We start from the raw sequence: 25,798 nt of genomic DNA, 5'->3' as shown, positions 1-25,798 counted from the left end.
TCTTAACAAAACATTATATAAATTACATTAAAAGCTTACCCTCGACGCAAGGAATCCAACGACACAAACTACGATGCAAACCGACCGTTTGAACTCCGGGAATTGTCAAGAACGCGATTAGGAAGAAGACAAGTTGCTTTCTCTCTTAAACAGGTTTTAGGTTTTGTAAAAAGTGATTTAGAACAAAGACGAATTGGTTTAAATACCTTAATCGCGTAATTAACAAAACCCGAGAAAACTCCCCCGTAAAACCGGACACTCGATCGAGTACCCAAGGTACTCGATCGAGTACCTACTCGATCGAGTGCCCCAGACTACTCGATCGAGTGCCCAACAGGTCAGAAACTATTTTATTCTGCAACATACCCTTACTCGACAGAGTAAGGGCTACTCGATAGAGTACCCCCAAGACCATAAATACGGAGTATTACAGTCTTCCCTCCTTAAAAGGAACTTCGTCCCCGAAGTTCAAACCACTACCAAACAAAGGTACTCCCATAAGCTTCCCGACTCGAAGGTCAACATAAACACAACGTAAAACATGCTACTAACCCAACTTATCCCGACAAACATACCGACACAACATATACAAGGGGTGTAAAAACTCTTAAATACTCTCGCGATCCTCTCCTACCCCCCTAAAAGAAACAAGGTTACGTCCCCGTAACCATACATACCTGATCAAAAAGGAAAGGGTAACGCTCTTTCATGATATCCTCCGCCTCCCATGTAGCTTCCTCAGTCTCATGGTTAGACCAAAGGATCTTAAGCAAAACTGTCTCACCGCTCCTGGTCTTTCTAACTTTTCGGTCTAGGATCTGCTTAGGCACCTCGAGGTACGATAAAGACTCATCCAGCTCTAAGCTCTCTGCCTCCAACACATGTGACGGGTCACTCACATACTTCCGCAGCTGCGATACATGAAACACATTATGCACTCTCTCCAAAGCAGCCGGTAAAGCCAAACGATAAGCCACTTCCCCAACTCGCTCTAAGATCTCATAAGGCCCTATAAACTTCTGACTTAGCTTGCCTTTCTTCCCAAATCTCATGACTCCACGCATAGGAGACACTTTCAGAAGAACCTTGTCCCCAACCTGAAACTCTATGTCCCGACGATGTAGATCTGCATAACTCTTCTGTCGATCCTGGGCTGCTCTCATCCGTTCCCTGATCATCTTAATCTGTTCCACCATCTCATGTACTATCTCTGGTCCTAAAACCACTGCCTCAGCATTGTCGTCCCAACAGATCGGACTCCTACATCTCCTTCCATACAAAGCCTCAAACGGTGCCATACCAATACTAGTGTGATAGCTGTTGTTGTAAGAGAACTCTATTAAGTCCAACCTCTGCTCCCAGCTACCACCAAAATCCATCACACAAGCTCGCAACATATCCTCAAGAGTCTTGATTGTTCTCTCGGTCTGCCCATCTGTCGCAGGATGAAATGCTGTACTCATCTTCAAAGGTTGTTCCCAACGATTCCTGCAACTCCTTCCAAAACCTTGATATAAACCTCGCATCTCTGTCAGACACTATGTCCTTAGGGACTCCATGTAACTTCAGCACGTTCTTTCGATAGGCCATAGCCAATTGTGCCTTAGTCCATGTATCTTTCATTGGAACAAAGTGAGCTGACTTGGTCAACCGATCCACTATCACCCAAATCATATTGTTACCTTGTTGACTCTTAGGTAAACCCACAATGAAATCCATGGAAATGGATTCCCACTTCCACTCAGGCACCTCCAAAGACTGAATCTTACCTTGTGGTCTTCTCTGTTCCCCTTTAACTCTCTGGCATGTCAAACAACGGGACACAAACTCAAATTTGTCTCTTTCTTCATCCCAGGCCACCAAAACGTTTTCTTCAAATCTTTGTAAAGCTTGTCTCCACCGGATGAACCGAATATGGTGTGCAATGCGCTTCTGTCATGATTGTCTTTTTCAACTCCTCATCATTAGGAACACACCACCTACCATCAAACCTCAAACTACCATCCGTATGAATGGAAAAGCGGGACACTGTCCCTTTCTCTACTCGCTCTCTCCACTCCACTATCTTAGGATCCAAAGCCTGTTTACCTCGAATATCATCATAAAACTCCATGTGTCTTTGTCATATCACCCATAGCATCCCCTTTCGCATCATATGAATCCCAAAGCTCGCTACCTCATCCTCGGCCTCATCAAAGATAGAGCTGTACACATGGAATGTACACTCTTTCTACTCAAAGCATCCGCAACCACGTTGGCCTTTCCTTCATGGTAGATGATTTCCATGTCATAATCGCCAATCAACTCCATCCACCTCCTCTGTCTCATGTTCAACTCCTTCTGCGTGAAGATGTACTTGAGACTCTTGTGATCAGAAAATACCTTAAAGATTGCTCCATAAAGGTAATGTCTCCAAATCTTGAGAGCAAACACCACTGCACCCAACTCCAGGTCATGAGTAGGGTAGTTCTCCTCATAAGGCTTCAACTGCCTAGAAGCATAGGCGATCACTTTACCACTCTGCATCAACACACACCCCAACCCATTCTTCGAAGCATCCGTATAAACCTCGAAATTCTCGCTCCCTTCAGGCAATGCGAGGACAGGAGCTGTGGTCAAACGCTCCTTTAATGTTTGGAACGCCTTCTCACAACTCTCATCCCAACGAAACCTGTTCTCTTTCCTCATCAACGCTGTCATCGGTCTAGCTATCTTGGAGAAATCTTTTACGAACCGCCTGTAGTATCCAGCTAAACCCAAGAAACTCCTCACCTCAGCAACATTCTTCGGTGCTTCCCACTTTGTCACTGCCTCAATCTTCGCCGGATCCACCGTTACCCCATCTTTAGAGATTACATGCCCCAGAAAAACAACTTTCTCCAACCAGAACTCACACTTAGACAGCTTAGCATACAACTCATGATCTCTCAACGTCTGCAACACGATCCTCAGATGCTCCTCCTTAGTCTTAGAGTAGACTAGGATGTCATCGATAAACACTACTACGAACTGATCCAAGAACTGTCTGAAGATCCTATTCATCAAATCCATAAACACTGCCGGCGCATTAGACAACCCAAATGGCATCACCACATACTCATAATGGCCATACCTCGACGTGAAAGCCGTCTTCGGTATGTCCACATCTCTATTCTTCACCTGATGGTATCCCGACCTCAAATCGATCTTAGAAAAGACCGTTGCACCACTCAACTGATCAAACAGGTCATCTATCCTTGGCAAAGGATACTTGTTCTTTATCGTCACACGGTTCAGCTCCCGGTAATCTATGCATAACCTCAAAGTTCCATCCTTCTTCTTCACGAAAAGAACTGGTGCTCCCCAAGGCGATACACTTGGTCTAATGTATCCCTTCTCTATCAAATCATCCAACTGCTTCCTAAGCTCCTCCATCTCCTTAGGACCCATACGGTACGGTGCCTTAGAGATTGGCCCCGTCCCTGGCTTCAACTCAACGGTGAAATCTATCTCCCTCTTCGGCGGCAACCCCGGAATCTCCTCTGGAAAGACATCTGCATACTCTCCCACCACTGGTATCTCTTCAACTGCCGGGCTCTCTATCCGGTCATCTCTCACATGGCACAAAATCAGAGGACATCCCTTCCTCAGATACGACTTCAAAGTGACAGCTGCAATCAACTTAACTTTGGGTTTGACTAGAAACCCACGATAAGACACACTTACACCCTTAGGACCTCTAAGGGACACTCTCTTTTGATGACAGTCTATCTTAGCCTTATACTTTCCTAACCAATCCATCCCAACTATCATCTCAAAACCATTAAAAGGAAACTCTAGCAAGTCTACAAGGAAATCGACTTGCCCAACTATCAAGGATACATCTCTAAACAACCTCCCACACGATACAGACTCTCCTGAAGGTATGAAAACTTGCTCCCTAACAGACTCATATACTCTCAAACCCAACTGTTTTACATGACTCGAAGACACAAACGATTGAGAAGCCCCCGAATCAAACAAAACAAACGTAGGAATACCATTAACAAGAAATGTACCGGTGATAACGTGCGCATCCTCCTCACCGCCTTCTTGTCCATCATGAACAACTTGCCATCGGTCTTCCGCCCACCTCCCGGACAAGTACTAGGCGATGCGATCGGCTTAGCACCCGACCCTTGATTGTTGTTGTTGTTCATCGGTGTCTTCGATAAGAATTACCGCCGTTGCGGTTGCCTCCACTCGATAGCTCGACCTCCCGGTTTGGCCATGATCCACCGGTGGTCCGTTGCTCGCAAAGCTCGTGCGGGTCTCGAAAAGATCCCGGTGCGCTCGTGCACTCATGTCTCTTGTGGCCTACGCCACCACAACCAAAGCAGGTCACTCCCCAGCTGTTGCTCACACTCCCACGACCTCGCCCAAAGGAAGTTCCAGCACTAAACCCAGAACCAGAAGAAAATCCCTTAGATTGATTGTGGTTGCCTTTCTTGAAATTAGATTGGCCACCACCCTCGCTCTCCGACTTCCTCTTCTCTCCACCCGACCTCTCCTGAGCCATCTCCACTAGTCTCTCGCTCTCCCCACCCTCTCATATGCTTCCTTCACATCGCAAGGACTCCCACGGGTAACTTATCCATAATCTTCGTGGTTAGCCCTCTCTCAAACCTCAAAGCCAGATTCTCCTCACTTAAACCCATGTCCTCGGCATATCTGGATTTCTCATTGAACTGCCCGTAGTACTCGACCACGACATCTCAGCCGTCATCTTAAACTTGTCGAACTCCTCCCTCAACTTGCTCCTCACATGTTCTGGTACGAACTCCTTCCTCACAGCCCTACGAAACTCCTCCCAAGGTATAGCAGGTAACCCCTGGTTGGTATATATCTCCTTGGCACTCACTTTTACGGAATCCCACCACTTGCCACCCTCCCTCGGATAGAATGCAGCTGATCCACTCTCATCTCATCGGACAAATAACTAAATCCAAGATGTTCTCCATCTCCCTCGACCAACTATCAAGGTGGTTAGGCTCCTCAACCCCCTTGTACTCCTTCGGGTTAAACCTCGCGATATAGAGGCTGACTTTAGCATGGTCAACCTCCTTCTCCTTACTCTTATCCTTGTCCTCATTCACTCTCTTCAGGGTCTCTGTAAGAGCGTCTTGGTGTTCCAACATCTTAACGATGTCATCCGTAGTCATAAGCTCAGCTCTCGCGTACAAGGCATTTCTCTTGGGCGGCATCTTGAAGCTATAGAAGAAAGGGATAAACATAAACACGCGTACTAAACCTCAAAACACGAACACGCGTTGCCCGTAACCCACTCGATCGAGTATCCAAACCCACTCGATCGAGTAACGGGCTACTCGATCGAGTGCCCCATGTACTCGATCGAGTACCCAAACTCCAGAACCAAACGGACCTTCTGATCTCTAACCCACTCGATCGAGTATCTAGGCTACTCGATCGAGTGACCCCCTACTCGATCGAGTACCCCTAGTTACTCGATCGAGTGCCCCAAAACTCGATTCGACTCAAAATCGCTAAAAACCTACCCGATCGAGTCGGTCCCCACTCGATCAAGTACCCCAATACGTAAGAGATACCCGCATATTACGTCACATACTAACATGCTAAACTTATAAATCATATTATATCATCATAAACATGTTACGCATCCTTCTACTAACTACGAAATCATTTCATTACGCTATTAAAAGCCACATCGTAAATCATTCAACTTGTTATCACTCATTAACATGTTCAACATATAATCATTCTCTTTCACATGCTCAACCTCCTACTTCAACACCAAACAATCAACACACTTCATCACTTTGTTGCACAAATTAAACAATCACACAGACGACTCAACAAACACGTTCCCATGTGACCGGTTCAAAGTTGTAGGGCGACCCCCGCGACTTTAGGACGTCTCCCAAGCCTTTGCACTAGCTCCTACAACTTTTACCCCGGGTTCATTTTAATTGACTCCCTATGTTCATTAAATTCATTGGTTACAGGTTTCAGGATCGTCGCTCTGATACCATTTGTAACACCCCCATACTCCGAGTGCCTTACCAGGACCACTCAGGTATGAAGACATCACCATCTCGGTTGCCCGAGGTATGATAATCAAATAGACAAAACAGAAACAACATTTATTATAAGTAATTTAATGAATAGGTACAATCCTTGAAACCCAAACTTAAAGTACAATACATTATTCCAAACTAACTCGTTTCAATCGAAATAGAAATAAAAGCTAAACACAAATAAGACTCTATCGTCATGTCGTGGCCATCCTGCAAATATCCCCGTATCATCTCTATACCTGCTCAATATCTGCTCACCATCCCCGAATGGATCACCGCAGTTTTCAAAACAACACCGGGTCGATTAATCACACAATCAAAATAGATAACAACAATAAAACAAACAGACAAATGAACGCCACACACACACACACACCCAACCAACCGTCTCAATCACCGATCCCACTTTGGACCAACCACGCTGGGGGGACCGCAGCCGTTCCCACCTAAGCCCCGCTCATCGTACGAGCGATAACCCCGTCCATTAATGTGCACATCCCCTTTCGTGGCGGGTTCCACGAAGGGCGAAACTAGGGCGTGAGATCACTCCCGCAAGTGACCCCACTCAGCCGAGAACGCATCTCGAGAACCATCACAAACACAACCACAATCACAATCACAATTACAATTACAATCATCATATCAATCAACTAACTACAAGACATCACCAATATCCCATTATGGGACTAATACTTGAGTAGGAAATCCTACCCGAAAGCACAACACGCAGACGGTATCTACAGCTGTCTCAAAACGCCTCTTCTATGAACTCTCCTCCTACCATACAACACATAGATACTACTATTCAATTACTATTCATAAAAACCCCCAATTCCTAAATTAGGGTTTCACTAATCTTAACAAAACATTATATAAATTACATTAAAAGCTTACCCTCGACGCAAGGAATCCAACGACACAAACTACGATGCAAACCGACCGTCTGAACTCCGGGAATTGTCAAGAACGCGATTAGGAAGAAGACAAGTTGCTTTCTCTCTTAAACAGGTTTTAGGTTTTGTAAAAAGTGATTTAGAACAAAGACGAATTGGTTTAAATACCTTAATCGCGTAATTAACAAAACCCGAGAAAACTCCCCGTAAAACGGGACACTCGATCGAGTACCCAAGGTACTCGATCGAGTACCCTACTCGATCGAGTGCCCCACTACTCGATCGAGTGCCCAACAGTCAGAAACTATTTTATTCTGCAACATACCCTTACTCGACAGAGTAAGGGCTACTCGATAGAGTACCCCCAAGACCATAAATACGGAGTATTACAGATTCGGCACCAAACCTCATCGGGTTGCTCCCATACTGACATGTGAGACTCGTAAGCCTCGACGTGGTCGGTTGGGTCACCTTCTCCTTTGTATGCTATAGGTGGTAACTTCAGCTTAGTCGGCACCGGAACTTCTAGGACGTAGGCGCTGAGGGGCTGTCTGACCACATGTCGAACGACACGCGGCGATCGGCTCCTCGCATTCCTAGTCCGGCTTCTCTCCTCGTAGCGAGAAGGACTTCTCCTCCGACTCTGGCGAGTCGGGCTTCTTCTCCAACTCTGACGGGTTGGGCTTCTTCTCCAACTCTGACGGGTTGGACTTCTTTCGCTCCTCCGGGGTGTGCCTCGTTCGTGCCGCGGCGACGCTGTCTTCTCATGAGTGCGAGAAGAACTTAGGTCTACCACGTCCACTTTGGGCTCCTCCGGTGTCTTGACAGGGTCAGCTTCTCCTAATGGTCCATTCAAGTTTCTTGGGGTCACATTTTGGGCCCTGGTCTCCTGGACGGTTTCCGCCGCTCTTGTCGATGTGACAGTGTGAGCCGGCGTACTCCCACCAGGTCCGGGAGCATCTTCGATTTTCTTTGCGTCAACCACATGTCCCATGATGGTGACACAGTCGGCGAGCGGCGAGTGTCCGGTATTATTGGCATCCCGTACTCGGTTGAATCACTTGACCGGCGGAGGGTTGCACAACTCCGGTTTGTGGACGGTATCATCTTGGTAAAATTCGGTTTAAATCGATCCACGAATGCCTCTTGTTGTTTCGACATTTTCTTGGCTTTTGGGGTGGGTTTTTTGTGTGTATTTTTGTTTGGGAATGAATGTGACTAGCTTCTAGTGTCTTTCCCACAGACGGCGCCAATTGTTCCGGGTGTAATTTCAGAGCAAGTATTGTTACCACTCGTGGCTTGTAGAATGATGTCTTGAGTTGGATCCCTCGTCTCTATCGTTCCTCCCGGCCTCTCCTGCAACAATGAACGAACTGAGGGCTTGGCTTTGTGACAAGCGTACTCACTCCGACGCTCAAGTCAGTAAACTTAGAGGGATAAGTTGTTACTTGGCTAAGGATGTATTGTAGAGAGATAAGGGAGATATTACCAGATGAATAGTGATTCTTAGGTTCATTTATGGATCATTTCCTCAATGAAGGTTGAGGAGTATTTATAGGCTTTCACCTTTTGTCACGTAGTGGCCAAGTGACCAAGTGGCTAGCAGGTGGAAAGACGTTTCTACCCTCGGCCGATGGACCTATGGCGGGCCGAGGGTCTTGGATATGAGTACTGGGTATGTGTCCCTTGGTGGTTGCCGGCCGAGACCCAGTGTGACAGCCGATGGGTCATCGGCTAGGCTAACTGTCTAGGTCGTTGACTTTGCTGTGGATATCCTTGACCTTGCTCAATATGTTGACTTGGTCAGCGGTGCAGAATATGCCCCATCAATACTATTTGCCAAACACTCAAAATAGTAGATTGGTGAGTCAAACATGCTAAAAGCCTTGAATATGCTGAAACATTCTCAATCTGCCGTTCCAAACACCCCCCTAAGAGCATCCGCAAAGGTAGGAAGCTAACCTCCCCATATGCCATTTCTCTCCTCAAATGGGGAACCCCATTATTGTACACATCCTCCCAACAAATGGGGCTCCTCTATTTGTAGGGAAGGTTCCCAAAGAAAAAGTAAGATATTTTGAGTTGTTTTTTGGAGGCTCCCAAATTTTTGGGTGTAAATTAATATTGTTGGGAAACCCCGTTATTGCAGAGATATAAATATAAATTGGGGAAGGTAAATGAAAAAATTAGTGAAAAATAAAGTGGACGAATAAGAGAAGAAAAGAAAAAAATATGGGGAACCTCAGCTTTGCAGATGCTCTTTAGACTCCATCTTTGGCATATAGTATGATGGAACAATTGATTTCAACGCTAATATTTCATCAAATCGCATTTCTGTTATCCTCATTCGACTTTGACAGTCAAGTTTAACCGCTATTTTTTGTTGGCAACATGCAGTAGCTGTAATTTTATAAAAATGATAATTTTAATATAGTAACTGTAATTTTATAAAAATGCTAGAAACCTAACAGTCCAACATCTCTACCAGTCAAGACGCAAGTCATTCCATTCCATAAGTATTTCTAGCTCGCCCGATAGCGCCCTCTCTCTCGCTCTCTGATCTTAAAATCACTCCAACGTCCAGACTCGATCATCCATCACAAGTTTCTCGAGGTATGTATTTTCGCAATTGTTAAGATTCATCTCTCAAAGTTATGGGAAGTAGAGTACATAACTGAAACCATTTTCAATCGTCAACTATTTACATTAAACAAATGACTAAGACAAACATCCACCATCAAAAAACAAACATTCACCTCACAAACTGTTCCAAAAGATTTGATTCCTTTTCTTTCTTTTTTTATTTCTTTCTTTGTTGATGTATGAATGATAGTGTTGTCTCATAGGGATAAATAAATTCAATAAACATGCAGATTATGAAACCCGGGGTATAAAATGAACAAGGATTCATTACACCACAATCTCTTGATACACTCATAATGAGACGGATTGAATTTTATCAATCTACAAGCATTTGCCAGATTATCGAAAACTTTCCGTTGGACATGAGACGGTGTTCACCTCTGCCGCCCGTCCTTACGTGAGTCTTCAAGAATTAAGAGAAGCGGACCCGCATCATCATTTGAGCCTTACGTATATAAGTATATATATATTATCCATTTAAATCATTATTACCTTTAGCGAATTTGATGATACAGGTCCTTGCGCTTGGGAGGGAGTTTCCTCAATATGAAAAGAACCAGAGCAGAGGGTAGTATTTCCACCAGCTTCAAAGACAAAGATGCGAATGAGTATGAGAATTTACTCGAGGACGTTTAAATTTTTAATAAGAAAAAAAAAAAAGTAATTCACGTCATTATAACGGTAATATGATGGACGCCGACTGCTGACTCAACAGTCAACCCTCAAGTGGCTGTAACATAAACAAATCTCTCAAATTCAAATCCTTGTGGATTATGTTTGGGATTACTCCTTATTGGGTCAGCAACAAGTCTTATTGAAAACGGGCATATCCGTCACAAACTGAAGACGAGTCAAGTAATACCCAAGTGGGTAGATAAGACAAAAGCATAATGCCTAGGGAGTAGTATTCTGCTTTTGTCTTATCTACTCACTTGGATATTACTTGACCCGTCTTCAGCTTGTGACGGATATGCCCGTCTTCAATGAGAATTTGTGTTGGGTCAGAGCCTTTGCAGGCTATTGCGCATGCCAAGGGTAACCCCCACGCACCAAAGATACTGGTTGCAGGCTCCACTATTATACAAAAAACTTATATAGTCTTTAAAATGAAGCTATATATGATTATGATGGCACAAATGAAGGTACTAATAACTTAATAAGATGTATCCAAGGAGCTCTAGGACCAATAAGAGGCCATTCTCAAAGACCGCTCCAAAACACTTCATTCCTTCTTTTCGAAATCAAGGTGAGCCAACCAAGTCAGCCTTAATAGTTTTTTTTTTTTGAGGTGTCTTGACCTAAGTTAAGATCAAGAAACTTGGTACAGGAGGCTCCCCGTTTAAATTCCCTTCCCCATGGGATGTCACCCTTTGGCATCGTTACATATAGCGAGTAATTCAATCAAACATATTATAATGGCGAATGTAGTGTTAACAATTGGATCGGTAAAAGGAGCAGTATGTTCCAAATCTTTATTTGCTGGGTGTGGTGTGGGAACTTTAACAATGGTGTAGTAGAGCGAATATTTTCTGAATCATTTCAGTGGGGTGTAGCCGTGTAGTGGGCGGGTATGAGTGGAGATGTGAGTGGAAATTTTACTTGGCGACTGTGGACTGAGGGAGCCTTAATTCAACTCTGACCCGTTCCAAGCTCGGTTTTAAAAGGCATGAGGTGCATTGAGGCAATGAGAGTCCATGGCAACAAGGCATACGACGCAAAGCAAAGATGCACGCCTTATGCACACAAGGCGCATCATTTTTACAAAGAAAATATTTATTTTAAAAATAGAATAATGAGCAAAAAAAGTACCCTTTTTATTTATTTTAAGAACAGCTAAAATGTATGATAGTGATAATTAGGCGAAGGAAAGGTAAAATAAGAGGCAACAACAACAACAACAACAACATCAGAACCTTAATCCCAAAATGATTTGGGGTCGGCTGACATGAATCATCCTTTAGAACCATCCATAGGTGAACGTACACCTCAAAAAGCGAATAGAAAAGGAAAATGAAAAATAAAAGGGGGAGCGAAACTGTAATGGAAAGTCAAGGTAAACTTACAGGTTTTAAAATCGAATTTCAGATTTCTTTTATAAAAACTTAAAATTTAAATCGAGGTAAAATAAGAGGAAGAAGAAAAAATTAAAGAATTTGCATAGCATTTGCACATTGCTTGCTTAGCGTTGTGCGTCAGGCATGACCTAATGCACCTTAGGCATTTTGACTACTACCTCACTTAGCCTTGTCACCTTGTGCTCAAGGACATCCTGGAATTTATTTATTTTAAAACTAAGTCCACATGAACATTCTTATTCTTCCCTTGTATACCGACAATCTGACACCTCATCAATCACAAAATAACCAAGCTGAGTCAGTGGAGTATTTACAAGGCAGCGTGAATATTGTTAATAATAGTCGATTTTAAGTCACGCCAAACTAATACAAGCTAGAAGGTAGAAACTCACGAGGTAATAAGCGAAATTGAGAACTGGATGGTCCAAGACATCAAGGTCAGCAGCTTTATCAAAAGCATTAAAGCACATCTGTAGGAGAAGTTGATGGAAACAATAATTTAATGATACATCATCAACTTAGGAAAACTAAAAGTGCTACTTGATCTTGTTATTTTGAAAAGGACTAGTAATTAAATAAAGATTACTTGAAGATACATTCACTTACCATAACACATCGTAAGAAGAAACACGTGAAACATATTGTGGTGACATAGCCAACCTGCGAGAAGTCACAACAAAATCAACATCGAAGTAAAGTACAGGAATGCCTGATGCCAAATGATGAAAAGTGAGATATACGAGTGTTGCAGAGATAGGTTTATATTTATAAATACATAAGAGCGAGGGAAAGAGAGCATGGATTAATATCGAATTGAAAGTTCATTTTAGAATTGGTCGTTCTCGGTCACTGTATAATAAATGCGGCTGGCAGTCAGCCGTCAAAACCTTGATAACTCGGTCACAATATGGTGACAGGCCGTGTCGCTGGCAATATAAAGAGTGTTAAGCAATGTACCTCTTGAAGCTTCTTACGCCGCCCCTTTGATTCTACCGGAAAACGTTGCAACATTAAGAAAAGTCTGCCAAGAAAGATCATAAAAGATGTTCTAGGAACTGAAAACAGTGTACATATTTTAATGTAAAAGAGGGAGTAATTAAGTTTCCTTCATAACCTTGTTTTGTTAGAGGAAGTCAATAACTTCCGCATTAACAAGACGATGTGGTTTATTAAACATAGAAATCAAGAGGAGATGAGATAGAAAGAAAAACAAAAAATAGTTCCTCCCTCTCTTTCTCCCACATCCTCACTATCAGCAACTACGTTATTAACCATTGCGTCTTTCTCTCTCTTCCAGAACAAGAAGCATCTTTGCCTTGAGCCTCCAAAGCTTAAACAAAGAAGTAAATTACAAGCTCCTCGCATTTGAAGGGCAACATCATCATCCCGTTAAATAAAAGAATAAGATAAAATACTTTGATAAAAGTCTTCCAGCCTAAAACAACCCCTAATGCATCTTGGATATGATAACCGAAAGTTTCCTAGCTGTTCCCTTAGCTAATCAAAGATTCATCCAACTTTTACAGTGACTAAGGGGTAATTTAGTACCCCACCATGGGGCTCGTTGATTAGTAACCATGTTACTTATCATAAATTCGTTCACTTTAATCTTTCTGTCAACATTAAGGACAGAAATACATTGTTGAAAGTAAACGGTATATCTGATGACTGACTATAAAGAGACAGGTCTCTAGAGGATGAACTTCAAAGCTTCATGTAACTCAACTTATATAGAATTACCCTTTTTCCCTTCTACTGACCACCACGACAGCGCTCAAGTCAGAAACTATGACATGACTTACATTCAGGATGAAATGAGCCTTGAACTAACTCACAAAGGCGAACTAAAAGTAAGAGAGCTCAAGCTTAATCATTGTGGGTAGCTGTGTAGCTGTAAACTTAGTTTGACCAGAACATGGGGAATCATAAGCCGCTCTTCAAACGAAGAAATTTTAATTTAAACGGCGCCTTCTAAATGTTTGAAGATGGTGGCACAAGCGTTGACACTCAAATAAAGTACGGTTAGTTTGAGGAGGCGCAAGGCGCAACGAGGCGATGAGGGGTCAAAGCGATGAGGCGCAAGGCGCAAGGCGAATGCGCACGCCTTTTGAACGCGAGGCGCATTTTTTTTGTACGAGCCTCTAAATTAATTCTACACACTAAGCATCACTAAAAACATAGATTCACATCATAAATATATTAAAGGGAAGAAAATTACGTTCTATATCACATATCATTCGTTAAATTAAGCGTTAAACACTTATACCTAATTAACCATTATATCCAAAATAGCACATAAGGCAAAAACAAAAAGGCAAACTACTCTAGAAGTTAAAAACTGAAAAGATAAGAGAGCAACTAAAATTAAAAGCAGCGGCAGCAGTAGAGGAAGTCAGTAAGTCAGTAGAGGATTTAACAAGTATATAAGCAAGGAGAGAAGAAGAGGGAGAAGTGAAATTATAAGAAAGAAAACATGAAAGGAAACAGGAGAATTTTAAAAAAAATGTGAAGAAGAAGAGTAACTTGCAGTAGAAAGTTGAAAGTAGAAAGTTGAAATAAGTAAACGGCTGATTAGGTTGTACTTCTAAAAAATTAGGGTTAAGAGAGTGTTATTTTGTAATAAAATAAAACTTTATTAAAAAGGAGTTAGGGTCATGTGCTTGACATCTGACTATATATGAAACAAAGCTTGTCAGCGCCTCCAGTTAAGAAGGCGCGCCTTTTTGCGCCTAGGGCATCACCTTGAGGCGCTCGCCTTTTAGGGCCTTTTGAACACAGACTCGCCTAGTTGCTGTAATGCCCTAGCATCATCGCCTACCCTCGCCTTGCGCCTAGGCGCGCTTTTTTAAACTAAGATATTTCAACCCAGCTGCATAAATTAGGGAATTCCAAATACTACATTTTAATCACTAATTACAGGATCAAATCCCATCACTGCATTATTCATATGGAAAATAGACTGCAAAAATTAGATATCCAGTCCTCTTATCGTAAAAGACATGTTTGTTCTCACCTTCCTCCATAAAGAAGAAATCCAAGAGCTGCGAACAAAGACACACCTGCCACAGTGCATGTATTTGTGAGTTGAAAATAATAAGAAAAATTAATCTATTTGAAAACCATGAATGGACCGTGCATAAAGAGCCCACCTGCAAAGAACATCTTTGACAGGACAAGCAGAACATGGATAGGCTTCCACCACAAGGTCAACCACAAAACACCCTGGAGTAATTAAATCAGTTTAGAAATAGGACGAGAAACCAAAAATTTCCTAATATATTCTATGTATGTATGGAATGTGAGCTCGCCTGAATCATGTACACAATTGCATTAATTGTATAGAAACTAGGCCTGAGGCCATCAGTTAATACTGCACGTGCCTGCCACAAACATCATTTGAGAAGAAAGCGAATATAAGACAACTACCCTTAACCGCCAAAGGGTAAGAGAAAACTACAAGATAAATAAATGACCAATATAACAAGTCGAACCTGATAGTATATCTCTGCCCAAAACAAGACCAAAAGCGCGTAGGTTGTGAAGAATGCAAGACTTGGGACATCGAGCAAGACATGCTGGAGTATCTACATCACGTAACATAGGATACCATAAGACATAGATCCAATTAAATCAACACAACATAAACAAAGACGTCAACATTGAAAGAGAAGCCTAAGAATGAAATCAAACCTCAGGCTGCAAGTGTTGAATATCACGGCGAAACACAAACACTACGCACCTAACTGCACATCATGAACAATCAGTCAAGCTAGCTCAAGTGACAAAATAAAAACCAACAAAATCACTATGTTAATTGCTAAATAATCAAAAGGAACACAATTAACTGACCTCCATTAACAATAAAATTTAGAAAATGGAAAACCTTCTGAGTGGTCCATCCATAATCCGGAACTCTATATTGTATTCTCCCCAATTGGACCTATAACACCAACCAAAATTAAGATTCAAACACAATACTAATGTAAAACCGCCTTACAACATTTGTGGCTTATGATTCATGTTAGTGAATTCCGTTTCACACAATACTAATGTAAAACCGCCTTACACAACCAAAACCAACCAAATTAAGCTTCAAACACAATACTAATGTAAAACCGCCTTACAACATTTGTGGTTTATGATTCATGTTAGTGAATTCCGTTTCACACAATACTAATGTTTCACACAATACTAATGTAAAACCGCCTTACACAACCAAAACCAACCAAATTAAGCTTCAAACACAATACTAATGTAGAACCGCCTTACAACATTTGTGGTTTATGATTCATGTTAGTGAATTCCGTTTCACACAAAACCGCCTTACACAAGGCTAATTGAACTTCAAAATAGTACTCCTAAATCCTAATATCTACCCAATTACCTACCAAATCAAATATCCGAAGAACCAAATTTTATCCAATTCTACACCAAACTCATCACATGATAACTACCCAATACAAAATTAAACATCAATTACCCCAAATTCAAACTTTACCCAATTCTACATCAAACCCATCAACATTATAGCAACCCCACTTCAAATTCTATCAAAAAAATCACAATTCAAACCACAATTACAAAAGATTAATATATTTCACCCAAAAAAATAACAAAATCAATCAAACAAACATTAAAAAAACCCGAAATTAAACAAATTAAAAGAGAATTACCAATGCAACAAAAGAAACAACGCCATATAAAGCAGCAAGAACATGAAAGATTCGATCTTGCCAAACTACTGATGCATTAATATCATTCCACCAACTTGAACCATCTTTCAAAATATAAGCTTTTACAGCAATTAAAGGGTCTAATGTCTCCATCATCAAAATCCCAGATTAATTATAAATAAATTCAAATTCCCAAATCAATTTTTTATCAAATTTCCCTAAAAAAACAGAGAATTGATGATCGAGGGCAATAGGGAAGTTTTGATTGTGGTTTTTTTGTTTGGGTGTGTTTTTTTATTGTTTTCCTTAAGTTGTGTGAAAATTTGAACGTGGGAATAAGGCAAAGGAAGGAAATTTCGCAAAAGAAAGAGGAAGAATGTTGTTTGGATTTGGATTTTGTGTATTTATTATTTGTCTTTGTTTTTGGATTTTGATAATGTGTTTTATGTTGTCTTAATTAATTCGATTATTTACGGCGAAAGAAGGGGTTGAATACCAAATATGTAGACAAATTGTGTTGCTATATGAGCTCATATTAGATAATGTGATCTTGTTGATAATGGACCATATACTATAAACAATTGGTCTCCCTTGTGACGGGTTACCATTTCTGGCGGATATTTTGTGAGATAAAATGGTAACAAAATGGGTTAGTGGAAAAAGGGGACCACATGAACAGTGTTGTAGAGAGAGAAAAAGTGGGTACTTTGTGAGGTAAAATGGTATCCGTCACTCAAGAGTGACGGATATGTGCCGTCACAAACAAGAATTTGTGTACTATAAAGGGGAAATGTTTTTGAGTGATATTTTTAGATGTTGGTATCATTCGTATTTGTTGTAGGCGGATATACGTAGTAGAAATAAATTTTAAATAAATTAGTTTTGTTAGCTCGTTAATATAATACTAGTAACCACCCATTAAAACACTCACCATTCTTGACCAAAAAAAGTAAATCACTTAGGGTATCCATTTCCATTATCTCCCATTTAACCATTATTTGGCCATTAACCAACAAACAACTTCCATTCCGACCATATCTTACTCGAATTTGATATATAACTAAATGAAAAACCTATCAAAAGATTATGTAAATTGTATCTAATTTTTTATTGGTTGCATGTGCGTCTTGTTTCGAGTTTAGAACTATCATTAAACTTCTTGGCGTTTTGAGCATCAATTGTTCCTTGGTATTTTCTTACATGATCGAAGACTATCAATAATTTGGGCTGGGGATATGTCTTGAATGATCGAGGTTTATGAATGAGACTACAAAAAACCCCTAAAAATTTGTTATTCGCTTAAGTATTTTAGAGTGTGCATCTGTACACAGGTTGAAGATAAGTTATCTTACAAGCTACAAAACGGCTATTCACGATGGACTTATAGAAGAGTGTTCTTATCATTTAGTGACTCATGGATTAATGTCACCTTGACACCACGCTCTTTTAGACCTTGGGAATTCATATTTGGTCGCCCTTCTCATTAGAGATGGAAGTGGACCGTGTCGGGTTGTGCCTCGTGCCAGCCCATAGTGTCGGGAGATGAAAAACGGCCCGTGCACATAAAGGTGACATTCCTGTCATGCCGATGAAATGGAAATGGCGGCCCAGACAAGACCTATGACGCGGGTAGTTCCTCCCCTTCAACCTTTTGTTTTTTTAAGCGTGTTCGATGGGTTATGCCATACCTGGGATAAGCATAATTTTCTTTCTCAAACTTCTACTCAAGCATGGCTTATGGCATGTCATGTTGCTGCATCGTGCCAATCTCGTGTCATGTTAAAATGAGGCATGTGTTGTGGATTGTGGTGACTGGTGACTGGTGAGGCATGCCATCCCAATAGCTTGTGTGCCTACTTCTACACTCTTACTACTCATCGACCCATATATCATGATGTCGACCCATCTTAACCCCTTCACTATGTGAGCTTGCACTTTCAACCCCCCCCCCCCCCCTAATCCACCCAACTATTTGTCGAAAACACATTCCACCACATTTTTTACCTTAACTTTCCCCCATTCGCACACCAAACATTTTCTTTTACCAAACGACTTATACCCATTTAAATTATTCCGAATTTCTTATACCAATATAAAAGTATAATCCCAATATTCCTTTCTTCAATTCCCAAATTTCCCCCACCCCCTCAATAACAAAAGATGGAGTAGAAACTAGAAAGTTGACACCTACCTCAAGAAAAGAAAACCCAATAACAAAATCAAAATCAAAAAAAAAAAAAAAAAAAATGGAAATCAGAAAAATGTAGCAAAGTAGTATAAACTATAAACTCCCCTAATCCCTACCAATACCATCATATCATATTATGAGAGTGCTGTAATACCACGGAAACGAAGATCTCTCTTAAGGCGGTGTGCTTAATTTCATCGGTCCCAAAATTACCCAATTTCTTCATACTAAATTCCTTCAATTTCTTTCTTTCCAATTTATTCATCATTAGGTTGGACTTATGTTGATTTTGATTAATGCCCTTTTCATTTTTATGCTTAATTTCTTGTAAAAAAGCAATATTTACTGAAATTCATCGTTAATTTTGATGGATTGGATGTAATTTTCTGGGTTTTTGTGATGGGATTTCTGTTTAGAGTAGTGGGTTTTGATTAATTTTTTGTGTTTTGTTGATTTTGTGAATGTTTTAGTTGATTTGTTAAGATTGAGGGCAGTTTGTTTGATGATGGTTTGGTTAAGTTTGATTAAAAGTAGATGATTGATTATGATTGTTTGAGGGTTTGTTTGGATTAATGCTGTTTTTGATGATTGATTATTGGGTTATTAGATGTTAATTATTTATGTTGAATGTCCCAAAATGCCCTTATTGAATCTTGATGAAATCTTTTCCCAATTGATATCAGTTTAATGAAGATGTGATATCTGTTGGGTGTGTTGATTGTTTTGGTTATACATTTACCGATTTGAATGATGGTTGTTCTGATACTCCATGAGGCGAAAACCGTAATCACTATTTACTATGAATCCCAAGTTAAAAAGGGATTTATCAGTGTTAAATGTAGTTGATCTATTTGTTTTGGACTATACCTTATCCATCACTAAAATTACTGATTATTCAGTGATATATATGTTTAGTACATTCCACCCCCCTTGCCCCGCAATTTGCTGGAGCTATTGAGGCACAAGGGTAATGTTGATGTTGCTGTATAGTTCTTGGAAGTTTCGAGGGTATCTTGGAGCATTTTTTGACCATTTTACTTCTCTGTTCTTTCTAGTATGAGAAATTGAGAAGAAAACAGAATGTGCAATGTCAATATTTGTGTAGAATTTGAGTTAGTAGTACTTGATGTTATTGATGATGTGAGTATTTCTGTCATGTTTTCTTGATATAAATGGTGGTACGCGAGTCCTGCAAATGCTGGGGTTAGGGATTGGATGTAAGCAGCCTTAACCCTATGTTAACAATTGAGTCAAGAATTGTGTCAATGATTGCTAGGTGCAACTAGTTCAGTGATTCGTTTTGCTTTATTCAATTCAAAATCAAAGAATAGCGAGTCTTTGATTCCATTGCAGAAGTAAACAAGCACTAGAGTTTATAGTTCTTATCTTCTCGTAGAGATTGGTTTTCTGAAAATTTGAACATCCTAAATTCCATGTTATTTCAGGTGTAGAATTGCCCTTCAAGAAAGTCGTCCTTCCAATTTTATGCATGGGCTGACTTGTACTTTTCATGGGAGGTGTAAAGGATGGTCAACCACCATTGAAGCGGCTAAGATTGTCCTTTTCAGGTTCGAATAGTCTTTCTCGTGACTTAATAGCTGAGGAACCCATAGATTCTACCTCTTTGGGGGATTTGATGGCCCGACCCATACAATGCCAAGGGGAAGAAGAGGTGATTGGTTCTAGAGGGGTGATAAGACGGAATGAATTTGTTCGACTCATTGCTGGCTCTTTGTATGCTCTTGGATATCAGCGGACGGGTGCATGTCTTGAGGAAGAGTCGAATATACCCTTACAGTCTACTACAGTTAATTTGTTTATGCAACATGTTCTTGATGGAAAATGGGATGAAAGTGTCTCCACATTGCACAAAATTGGTTTAGAGGATGAAACGATAATCAAGTCAGCTAAATTTTTAATTTTGGAGCAGAAGTTTTTTGAACTTTTAAATGATGGAAAGACCATGGATGCTTTAATGACACTGAGAATGGAAATTTCCACTCTGCATATTAAGACAAATAGAGTACACGAGCTCTCTTCTTGTCTCCTTTCTCAATCAGAGAGTCAAAATGGTCACATGGACTCTTTGAGAACGAAACCGCGCTCAGAACTTCTTGAAGAACTTCAGCAACTGCTCCCTCCCTCTATAATGGTACCAGCGAGAAGGCTAGAGCAACTAGTTGAACAGGCTTTGACTTTGCAGCGTGGGACCTGCATATTTCACAATTCTTCTGACCAGGAGATGTCGCTGTATGCAGATCATCACTGTGGAAAAAATAATATTCCTAGTCACACTTCTCAGGTCAGAATGTATTTCATGAATTTTGAATCTATTTTGTTCAGCGACATCCTGTTTATCCTGTCATATTTGGTGCCTTATGTACGTGATGCCTTGACAATCTTTGGTCTTCTTTTTAAGGATATTCGCCTCTAAATCAGGCTACCTTATCTTTTCCCACTTTATGTTCTATCTACTCTAAACTTGTGTTATCATTTAATATTTGTGAAGTTTCCCCAATGAGAGTATCAATTGCGATTGCGTTTATATCCGTGATATGGTAGATGTTACGTAATGAGTTGATCCTTCTTGCCGTAATTTTGTAACATTAATCAAAGGGTTTTTTGTCAGAAAGTACCTTATATTTAGGGGTATTTGTAAAAATACTACCTTATATTATTATTTTTGTTTTTGACTACCTTTGGTTTCTTTATTTTTGGACAATAACTACCTATGCTAAGAGTCTAGACGGAATTGGTTAGTTTTCTGGCTTTAACCTTTCGCGCATGAGTCCTTTATGTTTCAAACTTGCTTAGACCATATTTTGGGAAGTCATGATATACTTACGCTTAACTTTAAGAGATGTTTGTAGTTATTTTTGAAATGTGAAAACAGAGATTATGTTTATTTGAAGTTAAATTGTGGTTTGAACGATCTTGATCACTGTTGTTTGGTGTTAAGAAAGTAATGTGAGATAGGTTAATGTCGTTAAATCGACCAAATTTCGCCATATTTTCAGCATTGGTAGTTTTTGAACAAAAAAAGAGAAAATAAAGGTAGTCTAAAACAGGAAAAATAATATAAGGTAGTATTTTTACAAGTACCCCTAAATATAAGGTAGTTTTTTACAAAAAACCCTTAATCAAATGTGTTCAATTTTCGCGTAGTCTTACAATCTGAAATGTGAGATGATCGTCCATGTTTGTAGTCTATTCACAATCTCTTTTGACCTCTTTTTTCACAATACATCCTACATTTGCAGATTCACATGTTTCTTGATAGTTATAAGTCGTATAAGCCTCATTTGGGGCTTGTCACTCCTGATTCATATGATGTGTTTGAATCTTTACCTAGCTGTGGACATGAACCACACCATATATATGGTAGCTAAAGATGATAAGTAGCTAAGCAAGCTAACCTAACCTAGTCTAACCTAACGAAGTTTAGTCTTTGTACCTGAGTACCAACTATTGTTCTTGGGCTATGGAGCCCCGCTTTGACTTTGTTGATGCAGCAAGCCAATTAACTTGGCTAGTGTGGCTGTCTGAATGCCTGATTCTAAGAAACTAAACTGCAATCTATAATTTTTGGAAGGGTGATGAATCTGATGATTTTCTTAAGCATTAAGTCAAAGAATTTGAGATGGTTTCAATTTTAAGGGTGCACCTACTTTTGTAGTAAGAATAGGTTTTAATGATAATGGTAAAAGAAAAGCATTTCGATGTAAGCTTTTTATGAGGTCACGTATCTTTCGGGTGGTCTGGTATTTGGTTGTCCGTGTGTCGTGTGTTAGGTATAGGTATAATCTCAAGTTCCCAATGTTTCAAGGCTCTTGCCAGAGCCAGTGAAAATTTTGATGAGAATTGTATCCACAGACTACTGCTTTACAAATCATAGTATAATTAGTTTATTGAGCGTGTTCAGGTTCACGTTGATGTCTAAACTCTAAAACATACAGTTCATGAGATGCTGTAGACTCTTGAAAACAAATTGCTAAGGATGTTCTACTGATTTATGCGCAGATATTAGAAGAACATCAGGATGAAGTCTGGTTTTTACAATTTTCTCATAAAGGAAAATATTTAGCATCAGCTTCCAACGATCGGTCAGCTATTATATGGGAGGTAATATGTCCCTTCACAGTTAAAGACGTGGTGGATTAATATCTATTTCTGATTTTTCTTATCTGCGTGATGCAACATCACATTGTCAAAAGAAATTATTAATGAATAAGACATTCTAGAAGTGCAACAACTTAGAAATACAAACTTCCAAGCTTGGATGATTGTAAGTTGTAGCTAGCTTGATTTCACTGCCTGCTGATAATTGGCTATCTTTTGTACCCATAAATAAACCTCTTCTTTTGGCTGGAGTATTGCATTTCAAAATTTGTTGCTGGTTGTAAGAAATTTGAGTATTTGACAGGTATTTTGCTTTGGTTAAAGGAAAAATTGGCCTTTCATTTTAGGAATTAAACAAATGAAAGTGGTTGAGACACATTGTGTGCACTGCTCGATTTCTAGCTGATATGGTCTTTCATTTTTGTGTAAATAGGTTGTAAACGGAGAAGTTATTTTGAAGCAGAGACTATATGGACACCAAAAATCAGTTGCACAAGTATCGTGGAGCCCAGATGACCAACAGCTTCTCACCTGTGGCACAGAAGAGACTGTACGTCGATGGGATGTTTTGTCCGGCGAATGCCTTCAAGTATACGAGAAGGCAGGTTTTCCTGTAGTTTCTTGTGCTTGGTCGCCTGACGGAAAGACAGTATTTGGTGGCTTGTCCGATAAAAGCATATGCATGTGGGATCTAAATGGGAAAGAGGTTGAATGCTGGAAAGGTCACCGAACACTTAAGATTTCGGATCTGGAGATAACGCGTGATGGGAAGCAAATCATAAGCATGTGCAGAGAAAAATCAATCCTGATATACAATAAGGAAACCAATGTGGAACATTTTATTGAGGAAGACCACCCAATAACCTCATTCTGCCTCTCAAACGATAGCAAATTTTTACTGGTTAGTGTTATTAACCAGGAAATCCATCTTTGGACAATAGATGGGGATGCCAAGCTTGTGGCAAAGTACAAAGGCCATAAACGATCTAGGTTCCTAATAAGATCCTGCTTCGGTGGGCTTGAGCAATCTTTCATTGCCAGCGGGAGTGAGGATTCACAGGTGAGTTTCTATTTTTTGTACTTGTGTTTATCTGATGTCAGATTTCTTACGGTCACGTGAGATTTTGTTGTTTCAATAGATCTGCTGACAAATAGCATGGGTGTATACTTATATTGTTAGGCCTTGTGTTTCTGGTATGTTGGGACTTACGGTAGTCTTACTGTGTTGTGTGGACTTGCGGTGGTATAATGTTTCTCACCACTGGATACCTTTACCTTGTGGTTGAGGTCGGAGGAAAACACTTATTTCATGCTTCATCCATTGTCCAACTTCCTCTTTTGTTTGTTATTTTTGGCCATTGTCGAACTTCCTCAAACTTCTTGCCTTCAAAATCTTTCCTCTTTTGTTTGTTGTTTGTGGCCATTATGTTTTGTTACCCACATTTTTCTCCAGCTTGCATTTTCCACCATATATTCGTAAATTCATGTATGTGCCCAATGAAGTGGGAACTTCGAAAATTGATGGAGGAATAAGCACATATGTTCAAGTGAAATGTTAAGAGTGTAAGTGGGCGGATGAATTCATTGATTATAGGGTTACTTATGTGCGAGACCTTTTTCTACCCACTTATAAGTTCTCCACTTCACTTTGGCTGAGTTCACATGCCTAACATTCCGACATCCAAACACGACACTTAGCACTTCTTTTTTGGCCACACACATGAAAACTTTTTCATAATGGCCATGTCTAATTCTCTGACGCCATTTTACACCCGACACTTCCAGCCTAGTCGGAGTAACGGGGATCTTGTTCTCATTATAATCGAAGCTTAATTGTGAGAATTTGTACTCTGATCATGACTTAAGCCCATGGAGCTCTACATTGGCTTTAAGAGGTCATGGACTCATGAGTATGGAAATTTGGAATGCCACATGTACCAAACATTGCAATTAGAGATTTACTTCTGGATGGTTAAACAAATAGCGCGAGCATTTGTCTATATAATATAGGTCATTTCAGCTTGATTATGTGGGGTGGTTTGATAGATTTTCATCTGTTCTATAGTAAATACTCATGTTACTCTTAAATGATCACTAGGTTTTCCAACTGTTTATGGCCTTTGATACCAAAACTGGACTTTGTCAGAAAAGTTTGTCATCTGGATTTGAACGAGAATCAACGATTGCTATAGCCCTTCTAAAATGAGACGTTGAGTTAATAGGGCCATATTGCACCTCACTTGGCTGCAAGTGTCGGACTTGACATGTTATCGACACGACTATTTTTGAAAAAGGTTTTGAATTTTGGTCTAAAGTGCAGTGTCGTAACGTGTCATGTCAGAGCGTAAGGAATGCAGCATGTAGCATGCTGCAAAAGTGAAGTGTCGAAGTAACATAGGATCAGAGTATTTACTCCTACGTTCTTGACAAGGTATAATTTGCCACTGCAATTTACGATTCAACTTATCTTGTAGGTGTACATTTGGCATCGGGGTTCAGGACAGCTCGTAGACGTATTGCCGGGCCATTCTGGAGCTGTCAACTGTGTGAGCTGGAATCCGGCGGACCCTCACATGCTAGCATCGGCTAGTGATGACCGTACAATACGGATTTGGGGTCTAAATGGAGTGAATATCAGGCCAAGAGTTACTCAGAGCAATGGAAACCATCATTGCAATGGCAATGGCACAATTTAAAACCTTTGCCTTAGTCAGAGCCATCATCAGCTTATTGAGGCATGTAATCGTTCTTTTCTATTGTGGTTCATTTCTTGTAAATTTTCGTTAAGATATCTCTCAATGACTATACATGCCAAGAAAATGTGGATTATGCCTTTAATTGTGACAATCATTCTGTTATCCTTTTTTTTTCTTCCCTGCAATTCCTTATCCCCTTGTGTGGCTAACTGTATCTTTTTCGTCATCTAGATGAGATATTCTGAAAAAAAAAACCGCGTTGATTAAACATGATTCTAATTTGACTGAAACATTGAATTATGCAAATTTATCACATTGCCAAACTTTTCGGTCTCAGATGACTGTCAAGTGAGGGCCTAGACGTGTGCATGTCGAGGTTTCAACATACATCTATTAGTACTTGACCTGCATTAGGCGGGAGGATGAAAGCCCTAAAT

At 40.2% G+C, this 25,798-nt stretch overlaps 2 protein-coding genes across 2 annotated transcripts; one reads left to right on the top strand and one right to left on the bottom strand.

Annotated features, from left to right (window-relative positions):
• Window positions 1–9,844: 9,844 nt before the first annotated feature.
• LOC141643640 (protein TOM THREE HOMOLOG 1-like) lies at window positions 9,845–16,899 on the bottom strand. Its single transcript, XM_074452874.1, has 12 exons — window positions 16,359–16,899; window positions 15,535–15,625; window positions 15,376–15,428; window positions 15,177–15,269; window positions 14,994–15,065; window positions 14,835–14,907; window positions 14,699–14,744; window positions 12,643–12,706; window positions 12,292–12,345; window positions 12,078–12,155; window positions 10,103–10,194; window positions 9,845–10,013 (listed from the first exon to the last, which is right to left on the bottom strand). Exons 1-11 carry the CDS (start codon window positions 16,512–16,514, stop codon window positions 10,105–10,107), a joined length of 870 nt encoding a protein of 289 aa, XP_074308975.1. The 5' UTR covers window positions 16,515–16,899; the 3' UTR covers window positions 9,845–10,013; window positions 10,103–10,104.
• A 1,582-nt stretch (window positions 16,900–18,481) lies between these two features.
• Window positions 18,482–25,523, top strand: LOC141643639 (WD repeat-containing protein 26 homolog). Its single transcript, XM_074452873.1, has 5 exons — window positions 18,482–18,817; window positions 19,992–20,848; window positions 22,567–22,668; window positions 23,099–23,725; window positions 25,140–25,523. The coding sequence occupies exons 2-5, from the start codon at window positions 20,057–20,059 to the stop codon at window positions 25,359–25,361; spliced, it is 1,743 nt and encodes a 580-aa protein (XP_074308974.1). The 5' UTR covers window positions 18,482–18,817; window positions 19,992–20,056; the 3' UTR covers window positions 25,362–25,523.
• Window positions 25,524–25,798: the final 275 nt, after the last annotated feature.

This window comes from Silene latifolia, chromosome 2 (genome assembly GCF_048544455.1).
Source record: "Silene latifolia isolate original U9 population chromosome 2, ASM4854445v1, whole genome shotgun sequence".
Taxonomy (NCBI): Eukaryota; Viridiplantae; Streptophyta; class Magnoliopsida; order Caryophyllales; family Caryophyllaceae; genus Silene; species Silene latifolia.
Note: the sequence above shows the minus strand (reverse complement) of the source record. Positions and strands in the feature narration are given on the sequence as shown.